We start from the raw sequence: 17855 nt of genomic DNA, 5'->3' as shown, positions 1-17855 counted from the left end.
CAATCTTCAAACTCCCTTTAACCTCCTTAGCGGTAACCCCGTGCTGGACACTGGGTAAGCCGCCGGAGGGTGCCGTTCAGGCCCTGCTGGGCCGATTTACATAATTTTTTTTTGCTACACGCAGCTAGCACTTTGCTAGCTGCGTGTGCATAACGATCGCCACCCGCCGATTCGCCGCTATCCGCCACGCCGCCCCCCCACCCCACGAGACCCCTGCGCTGCCTGGCTAATCAGTGCCAGGCAGCGCTGAGGGGTGGATCGGGACACCCGCTGACGTCAGGACGTCGATGACGTCATCGCGATCGTCGCCATGGCGACAGGGAAGCCCATACAGGGAATCCCGTTCAGAACGGGATTCCCTGCAGGGTAAAAGCGCCGGCGGCGATCGCAGGGGTGGGAGGGATAGCGAAGGGAGGGGGGAAGCATGTAGCTAGCGCTAGGCTAGCTACATGCTTTAAAAAAAAAAAAGTGCTGCGCTGCCCCCTGGCGGATTTATTGTACCGCCAAGGGGGTTAAAGGACAACTATGGTGAAACATTTTAAATGAATACATATAAATATACATTTCTCCCAGAGTAAAATACAGTATAATTTGCTTTTTTCCCACATCGCTGACACAGTATGTCAGGTTTTGGGCTAGTCCATCTCCTCATGGGGGATTCTCAGTTATTTTTTTATTTACAAAAGCAATTACTGAACTGCAGTTGCTGAGTCCAACTGCCAGAATAGTGTGCAAACTAGCAAGGAAGTTGGCTGACATCTTTGTATAAATCTTTTAGAGGGAGTGCTTTTTATAAAAATAAAGGTACTACTGAGACACTCTCACGAGCAGATGGACTACTCCAGATCTGTTAGCTATTTACTACCTACTGTAAGAGACAGCCGCATTGGGGGAAAAGTAATTTATATTGCATTTTACTCTTGGTGAAATGTAAATTTTCTATGTATTTTCTATTTACATTTTTTTTCTATTGTGGTCCTTTAAGCCTTATAAAGGTACTAACCATCTCCTAATGATCTATTACAGATGGGGGAACCCCGATCGACTTGAAAGAAGCAGGTAAGGAGTATAAAATATTTAGGTATGTGTTGTATTTGGACAGTGTGTATATGCAAACAGCAGAGGCAGGGTAAGATAGGCACAGCAACTTTCTGTTTGTTTTTAAATCTTTTTATTGTGGCAGATATAAATAAATATGGCAGCCTCGATATCCCTCTCACTTCAGTTGTCCTTTAACCACCTTAGCAGTATGGACGAGCTCAGCTCGTCCAGTACCGCCAGAGGGTGCCGCTCAGGCCCTGCTGGGCCGATTTTGATGAAATAAAGAGCAGCACACGCAGCCGGCACTTTGCCAGCCGCGTGTGCTGCCCGATCGCCGCCGCTATGCGGCGATCCGCCGCGAGCAGCGGCGAAAGAGGGTCCCCCCAGCCGCCTGAGCCCTGCGCAGCCGGAACAAATAGTTCCGGCCAGCGCTAAGGGCTGGATCGGAGGCGGCTGACGTCCATGACGTCACTCCACTCGTCGCCATGGCGACAGGAGAAGCTAAACACGGAAGGCTGCTCATTGCGGCCTTCCGTGTTACTTTTGGCCGCCGGAGGCGATCAGAAGAACGCCTCCGGAGCGCCATCTAGTGGGCTTTCATGCAGCCAACTTTCAGTTGGCTGCATGAAATAGTTTTTTTTTTATTTACAAAAAACCCTCATGCAGCCGCCCTGGCGATCTTAATAGAACGCCAGGGTGGTTAAGAAATGGCCTTGTAGCCCTTTCCTGACTTGTGAGCAGCCACAATGCGCAGCCATAGGTACTCACTGAGCTCCTTTGTCTTAGCCATGACAGACTACAGTTTCATTTAAAATTCACATGTGAATACATTGAAGTCATTTTTTTTTTTGGACATTACTATTTTTATTAAAGAGAATAAAGTACATCCAAAAAAACACTAAAGGAAAAAATACACCTATATTTAATTTTTTCCTTGTTTTTCCCTTTAAAATGCATAGAAAATAAAGTAATTACTGAAAACAAATATTAACCCCAAAAAAGCCCAATTGGTGGTGAAAAAAATAAGATATAGATCATTTCATTGTGATTAGTAGTGATTATGCTATTGGCAAATGAAGGGGATGAGCACTGAAAGGTGCAAATCGCTCTTGTCCGTTAGGATAAAAACGCCTTTGGGGTGAAGTGGTTAACTCTGATAAGGCATGTTAAGGCCTGGAACTCACTGGAGCGATTTTGTGAGCGTTCAGTGAGCGATTCAAACCGCTAGCGATTTCCCTAAACCCTCAGCTAATGTTAATGGATGGGCCAAATTCCACTGGAGCGATTGTGTTTACCAAAACGCAGGACATGCTGCATCTTTAGCGTTTAGTGTTAGCGTTTCTGCATTGTAAAGTATATAAAAGCTGGCCTAATCGCTGGTCAAAACCTACACAGAGCGATTTAGTTAGCGTTTTGCTTGTTTGAAACGCTACTCAGAAGGCCTTGTGCTTCCCAGAAGGCCTTAAAAAACAGTCTCCTACTTCTTGGTGATGTCTGCTGGATGGTCGGAAGTGCTACAGAGCTGCAGGCTCTACACAGAATACATCACTCCAAAAATACTGTGGGTTATGTGTGCTTCATACAGATACAAAGTTCTATTTAAGGTTGTTTTTCTCAAAAAAAGAAAAGAAAAAGGTGCCAAACATTAAAAAACAAAAAGAAAATAAAAGTTAAGTAAACTACCACTATTGTTTCTGTGTGAGTACTTATTAGTTTTATCATTATTAATTTATTGTTTTAAGTATGTGATGCTGCCACTCATACAGGTGTGTAGTCCCCTTTTAAAAGCTAAAAAAATCCAACACATCAGCTAAATTTGGTTAAAGAAAAAAAAATTAGAATTAACCAATTAAATTGCAAATCGCTAAACACTAATCGCTAACTGTCACAAAACGCTATGCACTATTTGCAAAACACCAGGAAACGCTGATGAAATCGCTAACAAACCGCTCACAAAAACGCTAGCGATTTTGTAGTGGGTTCCAGGCCTCACTCTAAGGCACGCTATTTGTTATAGTGAATCAACCCCCAGTTGATCTAAATTGTAACAACGGGGGTGTTATGTATGTAACTGGGTGTAATTGTAAGAAACAATATGTAGGACGAACGAAACGCATGCTGAGTGAAAGGATTGGGGAACATGTGACGAATATCAAAAAGGGTAATGCAAACATTTCAGAGAATGTGATAAAGGGCAATTGAATTCTTTACGATACTATGCTATCCAATCTGTAACGCATGATTGGAGAGGGGGCAACTTCATTAAAGAAATGTCCAAGAGGTAATCTTATTGGATGTTAACATTAAATTCAGGCCCGCATTTATATCACAGGAGCCTATAGGCACAGATGTCATGGCACCCTAGGCTTCACCCTCCATGTACCTACAAATCCCCACCAAACCACACCACAAGTGTGCTGGCTCGCCCAGTTGTTACCGCTCCCCTATTTCCCCTGCCTATTGTAAGTATCCACAGGTGCCGCTTAAAGAGAACCTGTACTGAGTAAAAATATTTAAAATAAACACATGAGGTAACTTCAAATGAACATTACATAGTTACCTTGCCATCAGTTCTTCTCAGAAGCTCACCATTTTCTTCTGACAATAATCCCTTCCAGTTCTGACAATATTTTGTCAGATCTGAAATATATCAGTTGCTGTCAGTAAAATATCAGTTGCTGTCAGTTATAGCTGAGAGGAAAACTGATGTACCAGGTTATGTTCATCTTTCCCTATGGCTCAAGTGGGCGATGTTACAGTTTAACTGTGTGCTAACCAGAAAGCTGTTATGGGTAATGGCCATTTTCAAAATGGAGGATGGAAAATTCCCTTGATCACAGTGAACAAACAGGACGCAGGACAGGAGGAAGACACTGAGGAGTAGACTGCATGGAAGGCAAGTATGACTTGTGTATGCTTATTTTGACTTTTCATTTTCAGTTCAGGTTTTCTTTAAAGAAAACCTGAACTGAACATTTTAAGTCAAAATAAACATGCACAAGTCATACTTACCTCCTGTGTAGTCTACTTATCAATCTTTCTCCTCTCCCACGTCCTGTTTGCCCACTGTGGTCAATGAAAATTTTTGTCCTCCATTTTGAAAATGGCCATTACTCCATAACAGCTACTGTAACATCGGCCACTTGAGCCATGGGGAAACATGGACACATCAGTTCTCCTCTCTCAGCTATAACTGACAGCAACTGATATATTTCAGTTCTGACAAAATGTTGTCAGAACTGGAAGGGATCATGGTCAGAATAAAATAGTGAGCTTCTGAGAGGAACTGATGGCAAGGTAACTATGCAATGTTCATTTGTAGTTACCTCATGTGTTTATTATAAATTTTACTCAGTACAGGTTCCCTTAAGGTGGTCACACACGATACAATAAAATGATCCGATTTCACAGCAATTCGATAAAACAGTAAAAACGATTGTATCTCCCGAAAGAATCGAAAACTTTTTTTTTCATTCAACTGAAAAATCTAATTGGATTTCCCCGTTTTTCCTATTTATATCAATCCAGAATGGCTGATATTTCTCCAATTTTTTTAAAGATTGTATGTTGTGTGTTAGATTGTCAATTTATTAATATACACACCCAAGCAATTTTCTCAGTTTCCAATCATTTTTATCATAATTGGGGAAACATTTAACATAGGTGTGTGGTACATTGGTTATATTTTTGAAATGTTACAATCAGTCAGAAAAATTGATTGCAATTCTTAAATTGAACAGATATTTAAAAAATGGTATGGTGTGTGGCCACCTTTAGTATTTTGTTGCCAGAGCTCTCTTTAGTAATAAATAGCTAGAGGTGCCCCCAAGAATTAGGAAGCTAAAGGTGTCTTGGACTGAAGGGAGATCTGGTCAGTGGAATGCCGAGACCGAGATGAGTAACCTCCCATTTACATTCCACTCGGGACTCTACAGATGGAGGGAGGGAGGGACTAGGGGAGGGGAGTGAGCCGCCTTTCCATCATTGGGCATCTGTAGGCACATGCCTACAGTGCCTTATGGTAAATCCGGCCCTGATTAAATTTGCTCATGGGTTGAATCAGGATATTAAATAATTTGCTTTTATTTAATAAAATGGAGAACGGATGGAGCAGGGAAAGGCGCCAGTAATGAACACTAGATAAAAAGAGAGAGCATCAGCCAATGGGAATACCCTGATGAAGAGGCATTCCCTCTTTAAACGCATAGGTGCTATTGGCTGGTCTGCAGAGTGAGGTCACGCAGCAATCCTCTGAAGCCTAACAGACCGGGACTTGGTCACTAAGGCAACAGAGCACTTCCACTTTACTTCCTGGTCAGCATGAGCTGATTAATACAAACATCGCCCCATCTGTCGAATCTGCTCCATCACACGGATGGTTTTTTACAGGAGTGCCTGTAAGATTGTGTACCAGCTTGGTAATAGTAAGTAGATTCTCAGCAGATACAGTGTAGCGCTACGAAGTCTTGTTTTACCCTACAGCTGCTGGGAGGCTGATGCTTGGAGATGATCCCAGTGCACAGTTTTTTGAACATTAATTGCAGTGTGAAGATAAGTCTGAGAAAGTATATTTTTTGCATTGCCTAATTTCTGCACTATAGCCGCTGGTAGGTTCATTATTGAACATTTTAACGTGAATCGAATATTAATTGTGCCACCAAATTGGAACATTGCTGGATTATTAATCTATATGTTTTACCCATAAAGGTTTTTTTTTAATTAAAGGAAAAAAAATGCTATGCAAATGTTAGGATTATTGTTGTTGTTAAAGTGGACCTGAACTCTTGCATGGGACAGAAAGAAAACATAGAGGAATGCCCCCCTGTATGCATTTAGAGAGTTTAGCCTGTCTAATTCCTCTTCATCTGTGACTAATCACAATTGTAATCTGATCTCTCAGTCAGCTGGCAGCTAGGGATGATCACAGATATGCAAATTGTGCCAAGTTAATGCAAATTTATGTATATTGTTATGCAAATATATGCAGCTTGGGAATGCACCAATCAATTTAAAGCAGTAGGATCAGCCATACTATGCCAGGGGAAAAAAACACATATAGAAGTAGATAAATACTTGATCTTCTTACATAACACATGTATTATACTGTCCACGTTTTGATTTCAGTGAATGTTCTGTAGTAAATTACGAGAATTCTGTTCCTGGTGGGGGCCATGTCTTTTGCCCACAGTTAAGGCTAACTCGTGATGTCATTTCTGCCCTTTACTTTTTTTCTTGTCTCCTCCCATCGCTGAGTCGCCTCAGCCTTGCTTGGAAACACAAGTGAGTAGGGGATTAGGTTTCAGATAAGAAGCTGGCAGGGAAATAAAGGGAAGAGGAGGAATAGATTATAGATACAAAGAACCCCCAGCATGCAATTCTTTGGCACAACCACTAAAGGGCCAGTGTTCCTTAAGTATGTGATAACTCCAAATCATAACAGCAGAAAAAGTTTTGAATGCAGGATTAGCATTTTTATCACTTAATACACTCAGACCAGTTGCTGTTGAAATTTGATTTTTATGGTGACGATACCGCTTTAAACCTGGGATTAAATTGATTGATACAATTTTGGAACAATTTGCATCTCATTGATCATCCCTACTGGCAGCCTCAGCAGAGCAGTTCATTTGTAAACCCAGGATGTTAACCCTATGTCTGCTTCCATGAAAACAGGAAGTAGACACACTGCAGATTTATTGCAGGATTTGTATCAGCTGTAACATAGACATGTTTTTGTTTTAAAGGTTATTATGCTGTTGCTTATCTTTTCTCACAGAGGAAGTTTTGAGTGCAGGTCTGCTTTAAATGATTTGCCAAATTTGCAGTGTTCCTGGCTGGGGAACGCTGTAGGGTGATTCTTCATTAATAGAAAGACTGGCGTTGTCCTTTCATTGCAGAGAGGATTGAATTTGACTCTTGCGGGAAACGAATTGATAAGCTAGTAGCTGGAAAGGGCCGTATAGTGGGCGGTCTGCCAGGAAACTCGCCATGGACTGTGAGACTGCACGACAGGTGAGACGTGATATAGGGAGGGGGTCTCTGGACACTGAGAATCACATGATCTCACGTTCTCTTCTCTGTCTTCACACAGAAGTGGAAAGCATTTCTGTGGAGGGTCCCTGGTGAAGGAAAATTGGATTATCAGCATCCGCCCGTGCTTTACCTCTTGGTAAGAATTCCCAGGAGCATAATATTTCAACAGACAATTACATAGGTTATTCCGCTGTGTACAACATTCTAATGTGTCTTCCGCAGTGACGCTGATCTGACGGGCTATTATGCTATGGTGGGGGCACTTTTCAACAAACCTGCACCGGACGACCCCGACGTGCAGAGCGTTGCCATTAGTAACATGATGTGTGGCCCCAAAGATTCCCAACTGGTGATGCTGAAACTGGAGAGGTGAGACACTGCCTTTTCTTATCCATGTACTGTATACAGTAATAATGCAATATAATCATATACAGCCAAGTTCCCTTGTTCCATAACCTGGCCCAGACAGAAAGCTACTTTAAAGAGGAACTCCAGTGAAAATAATGTAATAAAAAAAGTGCTTCATTTTTACAATAATTGTGTATACATGATTTAGTCAGTGTTTACCCATTGTAAAATCTTTTAAATCCCTGATTTACATTTTGACATTTATTACATGGTGACATTTTTACTGCTGGCAAGTGATGTAGCTGCTGCTTGCTGTTTTGGCAGTTGGAGACAGCTGTAAACGGCTATTTCCCACAATGTAACAGGGTTCACAGACCGGAAACTGCCAGAAGTACCACGGAACTCAGAGCTTCTTGTGGGAGGGGTTTCACCACAATATCAGTCATACAGCGCCCCCTGATGGTCTGTTTGTGAAAAGGAATAGATTTCTCATGTAAAAGAGGGTATCAGCTACTGATTGGGATAAAGTTCAATTCTTGGTCGGAGTTTCTCTTTAAAGAGGAACTGTAACCCAGGATTGAACTGCATCCCAATCAGTAGCTGATACCTCCTTTGCCATGAGAATTATTTTCTCAAATACATCATCGGGGGTCTGTATGGCTGATATTGTGGTAAGCCACTCCCACAGTGTGATGTCATGACCGTGACAGTTTCCTGTCTGTGAACCTTGTTGCATTGTGGGAAATAACAGCTTTTCATAACTGCCAAGCAACCAGTATCTCCCTCTGTGCCATACGTGTCAAACTCCGGCCCGCGTGCCAAATCTGGCTCTCAAACCTAATAGATTTGGCCCTCGAGTGGTTTCTCTACTTTGCATTATGTCTGGCCTGCTCTAGACCACCAAGGATGCTGTATTGGAGGTAAAGCCCTAGAACACCAGTCACCAGGGAAACCATATGGGGGAGGGAGGGGGAAAGCACTAGACACCAGGGAGCTTCATAGGCAAGGGAGGGTGGTCACTAGACAGCCGCCAACGGTATAGGGGGAGGGAAGAGGCATTAGACTCCAGGGAACTGTATAGGTAATGGGGGGCCACTAGACACCAGGGAACTTTATAAGGGAGGGAGGTGGCCACTAGACAATGAGGTTGGCCCGCGGCTTGGTCTCAGTGTTCAATTACAGCCCACTTTGTATTTTAGTTTGACACCCCTGCTGTGTGCATATGTATATCTATAAATAAAAACAACCTTTTATCCTATCGCATTGTTAGGGGGTGTGATTATAGATCAGTGATGGCTAACCTTGGCACTCCAGCTGTGGTGGAACTACAAGTCCCATGAGGCATTGCAATACTCTTACAGCTTTAAGCATAACTCTGGGAGGCAGAAGCATGATGTGATTTGTAGTTTTGTCACAGCTGGAGTGCCAAGGTTAGCCATCACTGTTCTAGATAATGGCAGTTGGTGCTGCTGTTTTTTTTATCATGACTTCCAGTAGTAAAGATGATTACCTACAGGCTGATTGTGGCTCAAACAATATGAACAAATTACATGGCAGATATCTTCTATTTTTTAACGTCTCACTCTGCAATGTATTGATTTACCTTTTCCCCTTTTTGCTTACATTCCGCATTAAAGTGGACCTGAACTCTTGCACAGAACAGAAGGAAACCTAGAGAAATGCACCCTGTATGTATATAGAGAGTTTAGGCTGTCTAATTCCCCCTCATCTGTGTCTAAACACAGGTTGTAATTTGATCACTCAGCTGTGTCAGCTGACTGCCATGGCAGAGAAGCTAATTGGTAAACACAGGATGTTAAAGATAAACCGTGACCAAGGATTGAACTTCATCCCAATCAGTAGCTGATATCCCCTTTCCCATTAGAAATCTATTTATTTTCACAAACAGATCATCAGGGGACTCTGTATGGGTGATATTGTGGTGAAACCCCTCCCACAGTGTGATGTCAGGACCATGGTCCTGAGAGTTTCCAGTCTGTGAACCTCATTGCATTGTGGGAAATAACAGCTGTTTACAGCTGGGTCCATCTGCCAGGAAAAAAAGCAAGCACTGACATCACCTGCCAGCAGTAAAAATGTCACCATGTGGTAAATGTCAGAATGTAAATCAGGGAGAGGAAAGATTTTACAATGAGCAAACACTGACTAAATCATTTATACATAATTATTGTAAAAATGAAGCACTTTTTTATTACATTATTTTCACTGGAGTTCCTCTTTAACAATATGTCTGCTTCCATGAAAGCAGGAAGTAGACACAATACAGATTTATTGCAAGATTTGTATCCGCTGTAACTAGGGGCATTTCTAGGTTCCTGAAAGATGCAGGGCACCCCGTATGTGGCAAAAAAATGGGCGTGGTCTATGCTGCGGAAAGTGGGTGTGGTCATAGGTGGGGCCAAATGTACAGGAGGAGAAAACTAAGGAGAAAAAGTGAATTGCATATGGGCCCATGGCTCCTGAAACATAGATGCAGGGGTTCTGTGGGATCAAAAAATTATTTGCAGGGCTTCCTTGAGATCCAAAAGTTATTTGCAGGGTTCCTCCAGGGTAAAAAGGTTAAAGGCTGGACTATAGTATAAATTAGATTGTGAACACCTCTTAGGCCCCTTTTCCATGAGCAACTGAAGGCAATTAATTTTCCCGCCTGTTCGACACTCCCGTCCACCGGCGGGGTGCTTGCTAGCGGTGGACAGGCAGCCCTCCCATGTAGTAACACCTGATTGTGACAGTTGCCGTGCTTAGATGCGACGTGAGATTTTTTTTTGCTGCCAGGTAACGCAGCATTACTTTAAAAGGAAAAATCCATATCCTTCTCAGTTTAGGTTCACCACTTAACGACCAGCTAACGCCGATAGGCAGCGACTGGTCATTAGTGGTATAGCATGGAAACATGAGCGGCCTTTCCATGCCTGTTCACGGAGGGTGCCTCCGTGAACAGTGTGCGAGCCGCCGATCGCGGCTCGCACGCGTAATGTAAACACGCGGGGAAAAAATCCCCGCTGTTTACATCATACGGCGCTGCTGCGCAGCTGCGCCGTAAGGCAGATCGGCGATCCCCGGCCTCTGATTGGCCGGGGATCGCCGGCATATGATAGGCTGAAGCCTATCCCACAATGCGCAGGACGGTTATCCGTCCTGCGCCACCTAGGGAAAGGAAGGGAGGGAGGTAAACGGAGGGAGGGCGGAAAACGCTGCGGAGGGGGGCTTTGAGGAGCCCCCCCCCTCCCCCCCGCTACTCACTAATGGCCGGCGGCGATCAGACCCCCCCCCCCCCCCAGCAGGACATCCTCCTAGTGGGGAAAAAAGGGGGGGAAGTCTGATCGCCCGGCCACATTCCTGATTGGTGCTGCGGGCTGTAGAGCCCATGCAGCACCGATCATACAAACTACCGTGGTCCTTAAGTGGTTAAGTGTAGGGTTCCAGGGCATCTGTGCCTATAGGCTCCTGTGATGTTAATCCGTGCCTGATTCAATTTATTTTGAAGCAGGGGCGTAGCAATAGGGTGTGCAGAGGTTGCGACCGCATCGGGGCCCTTGGGTGAGAGGGGCCCTCCCTCAACTGCAGAATTAGCTCTCTATTGGTCCTGTGCTCATAATAATCACTTTTATAGATACTTTGAATAATGGTAATCATTAACAAACTGTTTCCCATCCCCTCCTTGCACCTCTGACACTGTAGTTGCCATTGGCAGGTTTTGGTGCACCATATCAATTGTTATGTATAGAGTGCTTGGGGTGGGGGGGGGTTTCAATGTAAACCTTGCATCGGGGCCCACAGCTCCTTGGCTACACCACTGTTTTGAAGTGCTGCAAAACAATATCAGTACTATAAAAACTAATAATAATTAAAATAAAATCATACATTTAATTGATTTTCCTGTTGCCTCCATATCACCTAACTCGTAGGCGGAGCTACCCCCATGAGAATGGTGATACGGATGCACCAGGAAAGGAGAAGACTCAGTAGGTAAGATCTCTCCTGAATTTCTGCTCTTTTTTTCCCTCTGTAGGCCGGTCACACTGAACTCCCGGGCGGCGCTGATCTGTCTGCCGCCAGAGAGGTACATCGTTCCTCCAGACACTAGATGTGAGATTGCAGGCTTCGGGGATACACTAGGTAAGTGAAGCGTTTTCTGCATTAAATCTTAGGTATAATGAGAGGCTACGCCTGGGTGCCATCTACATTTATAGGTAGTTAGCGCCTTTCTTGTTTCCAATTAGCAACAACAAAAGCAAGGAGCAAACTTAATGCTAGTCACTATTACCTTCCATAATAGGAAAATCCGTAAAGGGGGGGGGGGGGGGACTACCCCCATGTAAGAAACGTAAGAAGAGCAGTTGCATAATGTAATCAATGAGGATATGAATACTGTGAAAGGATATGTGATGAACATAAAAAATGCAAATGTGCAATCAGGGCCAGATTTCTGGAAAGACCAGTAAGGCCCGAGCCTTGGGCGGCTGTAGCCCAAGGGGCACCTGAAAATGAAAGCTTGGTTGTTGCATATGAAAGAGGAGGCTGAAAATGGGGAGAAACACATGAAAATGGGAAACTGGTGCCCAAGGGTGCTGTAAAGCTAGGTCCACAGTAGGTCCGTGACAGATCGGATCCTTTTTAAACGAATCCGCCCTCTATACTTCGGAGGGCGTCATTGCAGGAAGTGACGTGGCGAGTGGCGGAAGTAGAAAGAAGGTAATCTTCCCTGCTTGCTGTGGACATTATATTTTAACAATTTCCACAAATAGCTGGAGGGGTAGCGCGGACAGGGGATCTGGGTGGGGGGGATGACCACTGCCACCCCCGTCCTGGCTGCTATACCCCTCCAGCATGGCGCCCCCCCCCTCCCCCCACAGGCTGTGACACAGAAACTGACCAGTTTTTGTGTCCAAATCTGCTTGTGTAGAGGAGGATCTGTCTTTCTATTGCCTGCCACTACCCCTCCGTGCATCAGGATCCATATGCATTGTGTGAAAATGCAGCAGATCCAGACCTTCCGTTCAGGTTTTGAAAACTGGTCCCCGCAAATGCAGCTGGATGTGTTTTTCGTTTGGGTAAAGACGGCAGCTATTTTTAACATTGCTATCCGTGGCTCCGATTTTCATCAGGTTTTAAAAATAGAGCCACGGATACGTTCCTAAACCTAATGTGAACCAGCTTTTAAGCCCCATTCACATTGCAAACGCAGACGGCCATGCGTGCGGAACACAACGCATACAAACGCACGGCATCCGCGTTTGTACGCGCTGCGTGGCTGATCCTATCACTGAAAAGTGAATGGGACAGCCGTGCGGTTTTGCAAAAAAATGCGTTCAGCATGCGTTCCCGGACCGCACAGGTCCGGAACGCATGCAGTGTGAACATTAGACAGTGCACTCTAAGCACTGTCTGATGACGTGCATGTCGGCCTCCTGCACACATTTCCAAAACGCGTCTGGAAACGCATGCAGTGTGAACGGGGCCTTAATGAGGGGTTGCAAGTGCATGGAAGAAACACATTGGAGAGGGGGCTGCACATGAAATGAGAGGGGTGCTGCTGCATATGAAAGCAGAGCCAGGGACCGGGGTCACAACGGTCGCCATGGCGACCGGGCCCGGCTCCTAAAGAGGCAGGGGAGGGGCCCGGGGGGCCCATCTCCATGTGGAGGGCCGTGCGGCCCGTGCGCGCTGGTAGGGGGCAGCCGCGGGGAGGGCAGCCCGACCTCTCCCTCCCTTCCTCTCCCCGGGCCCCCCCCCCCCTCAGATGCAGAGCGACGCGCACGGAAGCGCTGTAGGCAGAACTCACCTCCCTGCGTTCCACTCGCCGCTGGTCTCCTCCCGCTCTGCATAGATGCTGTTACACACTGCTTCCGGCTAAACAGGAAGCAGTGTGTAACAGCATCTATGCAGAGCGGGAGGAGACCAGCGGCGATTGGAACCAGGGACGGAGGTGAGTTCTGCCTACAGCCCTTCCGTGCGCGTCACTCTGCATCTGAGGGGGGGGGGGGGGGGGCGGGGGAGGAAGGGAGGGAGAGGTCGGGCTGCCCTCCCCGCGGCTGCGGCTCCCCCCTCCATTATGTGGGGGCAAAGCGGGGGAAGCTACCTAATCTATTCTGGGGGGCAGCTACCTACCTAATCTATCCTGGGGGGCAGCTACCTACCTAATCTATCCTGGGGGGGGCAGCTACCTACCTAATCTATCCTGGGGGGCAGCTACCTACCTAATCTATCCTGGGGGGGCAGCTACCTAATCTATCCTGGGAGGCAGCTACCTACCTAATCTATCCTGGGGGGCAGCTACCTAATCTATCCTGGGGGGGCAGCTACCTAATCTATCCTGGGAGGCAGCTACCTACCTAATCTATCCTGGGGGGCAGCTACCTACCTAATCTATCCTGGGGGGGCAGCTACCTATCTAATCTTTCCTGGGGGGGCAGCTACCTACCTAATCTATCCTGGGGGGCCAGCTACCTACCTAATCTATCCTGGGGGGGGGGGGGGGGCAGCTACCTACCTAATCTATCCTGGGGGGGGGGGGGGCAGCTACCTACCTAATCTATCCTGGGGGGGCAGCTACCTACCTAATCTTTCCTGGGGGGGCAGCTACCTACCTAATCTTTCCTGGGGGGGCAGCTACCTACCTAATCTATCCTGGGGGGGCAGCTACCTACTCTACCCTATCCTGGGGGGGCAGCTACCTACTCTACCCTATCCTGGGGGGCAGCTACCTACTCTACCCTATCCTGGGGGGCAGCTACCTACCTAATCTATCCTGGGGGGGGGGGCAGCTACCTAATATATCCTGGGGGGCAATTACCTAATCTATCCTGGGGGGCAACTACCTAATCTATCCTGGGGGGCAGCTACCTAATCTACCCTATACTGGGGGCAGCTACCTAATCTAACCTATACTGGGGGGCACCTACCTAATCTAACCTATACTGGGGGGCACCTACCTAATCTAACCTATACTGGGGGGCACCTACCTATCTAACCTATACTGAGGGGCACCTACCTCATCTAACCTATACTGGGGGACAGCTACCTAATCTAACCTATACTGGGGGGCACCTACCTATCTAACCTATACTGGGGGCACTTACTTATCTAACCTGTATTGGGGGCACCTAGCTAGGCTATACAGGTGGCAACTATACTGGCTACCTATATTGGAGGCACCTACCTAACTAACCTATACTGGGGGCACCTACCTATCTAACCTATGCTGGGGGCAACTATTCTGGCTACCTATTAACCTGTACTGGGGGCACCTGTCTAACTTATCTAACTTATACCGGCGGCGCCTGCCTATCTAACCTATACTGGGGGCAACTATACTGGCTACCTATGCTGGAGGCACCTACCTGGCTAACCTATACCGGGGGCAACTATACTGGCTTACCTATGCCTGGCTACCTATACTGGGGGGACCTATAGCTGGCTATAGGGATTCGGATATGTGTGTGCGTCGGGTGTTGCCGGGGGAGGGGGGGGGGGCTGTTGTTGCCGGGGGGGCTATTGTTGCCGGGGGGCGGGGCCACATCCAGATTCCGCATCGGGGCCCAGAGGTTTGTAGCTACGCCACTGAGCAGAGCCACAACATACTTGGCCTAGGAGTACAAAAAGTAAATTCGGCCCTGTGTACAATGGAAATATTAATAAACCAAGTGTGCAAACCAAGGCAAGCAGTGCAAAGTGAGGTAGAGGGTGCACCACTAAACAATAGAAAGCTCGTGAGACATGAAGAAATTGGGCTGGATACTGAATGAGTAGCTTACCAAGGGGAGGAGAGGTCAGGAAGAAAGCTGTGTGGGCCGCTGCACTCACATAGCCCCCATTGGGCATAGCACAGCCAGCGCAGCGGACCACACTTGTTTTTATTCTATTGATACCAGTTTTGATATCATACAATAAACTTTGTTTTAAATGTGAATATGATTCTTTTTTTTTTTTTTCATTTGGGGTAATGCATTTTTCATGTGGTTAGTTCTTACTTCCAGTTAATGTGGTTAGCTTAACCTCCTTGCCGGTCTAATTCCCCCGACAAGGAGGCAGCGCAACACTTTTTTTTTTTTTTTTCGGAGATCGGAGTAAGCAGGAAATCCCGTTCAGAACGGGATTTCCTGCTGGGCTTTCCCGGTCGCCATGGCGACGGGGCGGGATGACGTCGGACGTCATAGGGAATCCCGGGCCACCCCTCAGCGCTGCCTGGCCCTGATTGGCCAGGCTGCGCAAGGGGTCTGGAGGGGGGGGGGGCGGCACGACGTTGCGGATAGCGGCGGATTGACGGCGAGCGGCGGCGATCGGATGTTACAAGCAGCTAGCAAAGTGCTAGCTGCTTGTAACAAAAAAAAAATTATGCAAATCGGCCCAGCGGGGCCTGAGAAATCCTCCTGCGCAGGTTACCCCGAACTGAGTTCGGGATAACCCGCAAGGAGGTTAAAGTCTCCCGGTTAACATATGTAAGTAACATCCGCTCCACTGAACCTGACCTGAGCCCCGGTGGGTCCAGTGGCTTTAATGCACGTGATCCCCGCACTGTCACTGGACAGGCAGCCTATTGGGCCAATCAAAGTGCAAGGAGCGCACTTTGATTGGCCCAACATTTTAATAAAAAATAATAAAATATTTAAAAAAACAAAAAACTGGGGGGCGATCAGACCCCACCAACAGAGAGCTCTGCTGGTGGGGGTAAAAGGGGAGTGGAATCACGTGTGCTGAGTTGTCCGGCCCTGCAGCTAAGCCTTAAAGCTGCAGTGGCCATATTAATAAAAAATGTCCTGGTCACTAGGGGGGTCCTCAAGTGGTTAAACACAGCGCCTTCAAGATCTGACTGCTTCCGTGCTGCTTAAAGAGAATCTGTACTGTGAAAATCTTACATAAACATACAAGCCTGTTTGTTGTTTTCTCCTAGCCCCCTCTGTGACATTTTCACTGCTCCCCGCTGCTTTCTTGGTGATAAAATCACTGTTTTATTAATTGTTTTTGTAAACAATGAAGATGGCCGCCAAACTGGAAATACATCATCAGAGCAGGTGCCTGTTTGCAGAGGCTCCTCTCAAACGTGATGTGATTGCTGGAATGTTACACCACTTGTTGCCTTAGCTGCTTGTCTGAGCTCTGAACTGATCTTTCTGCACTCACAGCTGTTCACAAGGTCACAGCTCCTGAGCCTGCAGAGGCTGGCTGTGAGCAGAGACCTTGTCTGACTCATACACACAGCACACACACAGAGCCTGCAGGGGGCGTGGGAGGTGTGTATAACTTCTCCCTATCACAGCAGAGCAGTGCATTCCTCTCTGCCTCGACAAGGCTTGACAAAAGGAAAGATGATTAGATTTATTACAGAGACAGTGCAACTAGAAAAGGCTGCAGCAAGCCAGAACACATTAGAACAGGTGTAGGAACGTATAGGATAGAAGAAATAAGCTGAAAATGTTGTTAGAGTCTCTTTAACCTGCCTGGCGTTCTATTAAGATCGCCAGGGAGGCTGCGGGAGGGTTTTTTTTTAATAAAAAAAAAACTATTTCATGCAGCCAACTGAAAGTTGGCTGCATGAAAGCCCACTAGAGGGCGCTCCGGAGGCGATCTTCTGATCGCCTCCGGCGGCAAGAAATAACACGGAAGGCCGCAATGAGCGGCCTTCCGTGTTTCGCTTACCCTGTCGCCATGGCGACGAGCGGAGTGACGTCATGGACGTCAGCCGACGTCCTGACGTCAGCCGCCTCCGATCCAGCCCTTAGCGCTGGCTGTAACTTTTTGTTCCGGCTACGCTGGGCTCAGGCAGCTGGGGGGACCCTCTTTCGCCACTGCATGCGGCGGATCGCCGCACTGCAGCGGCGATCAGGCAGCACACGCGGCTGGCAAAGTGCCGGCTGCGTGTGCTGCTTTTTATTTCAGCCAAATCGGCCCAGCAGGGCCTGAGCGGCAGGCTCCGGCGGTACTGGACGAGCTGAGCTCGTCCAGACCGCCCAGCAGGTTAATATATCTTTCCTTTGTCAGGTGCCATTGTAAGGCGATATCATATATATATTTTTTTTTATGCTATTCACTTCACCTGTCTGCAGTTTTAATGTTGTAACTTTTCATTTAATATTCGTTTGATTTCCATGTACAGTTTATCACTAATGACCAGCAAAGTGACAAATCACAGAGTTGAGTGCATATTGAGCTGTGTTGGCTTCCATGTAGTCTTGCCATTCATCAGTATAATTTGTTCTTCCCCAGGTACCGGCTACGACAATGTCTTAAAGGTATTGCACTTCAATGTCATGAGCAATGAGGAATGCAACAAGGTGAATACCAAGTTGCAGGTGAAGGACTACGAGATCTGCACCAGTCCCCTCCCTTTGCAAGTGGGAGCATGTGAGGTCAGTGCTGAGTGCATGGAAGACATGGCAAGTCTCGTCCCTCCTCTCTTATATGTCCCTGGA

General features: G+C 46.7%; 1 protein-coding gene across 2 annotated transcripts in view; it reads left to right on the top strand.

Moving 5' to 3' along the window:
* Positions 1 to 17855, top strand: part of MST1 (macrophage stimulating 1) — a 95232-nt gene that overhangs the window by 64346 nt on the left and 13031 nt on the right. For both annotated transcript variants that reach the window (XM_068252918.1, XM_068252916.1), the window contains exons 14-19: positions 1027 to 1059; positions 6939 to 7053; positions 7133 to 7210; positions 7297 to 7443; positions 11456 to 11562; positions 17650 to 17792. In XM_068252918.1, coding sequence (XP_068109019.1) covers positions 1027 to 1059; positions 6939 to 7053; positions 7133 to 7210; positions 7297 to 7443; positions 11456 to 11562; positions 17650 to 17792 — 623 coding nt within the window. The remainder of the gene's footprint in view (positions 1 to 1026; positions 1060 to 6938; positions 7054 to 7132; positions 7211 to 7296; positions 7444 to 11455; positions 11563 to 17649; positions 17793 to 17855) is intronic.

The sequence above is a fragment of the Hyperolius riggenbachi genome, chromosome 9, assembly GCF_040937935.1.
Source record: "Hyperolius riggenbachi isolate aHypRig1 chromosome 9, aHypRig1.pri, whole genome shotgun sequence".
Lineage (NCBI taxonomy): Eukaryota > Metazoa > Chordata > Amphibia > Anura > Hyperoliidae > Hyperolius > Hyperolius riggenbachi.
Note: the sequence above shows the minus strand (reverse complement) of the source record. Positions and strands in the feature narration are given on the sequence as shown.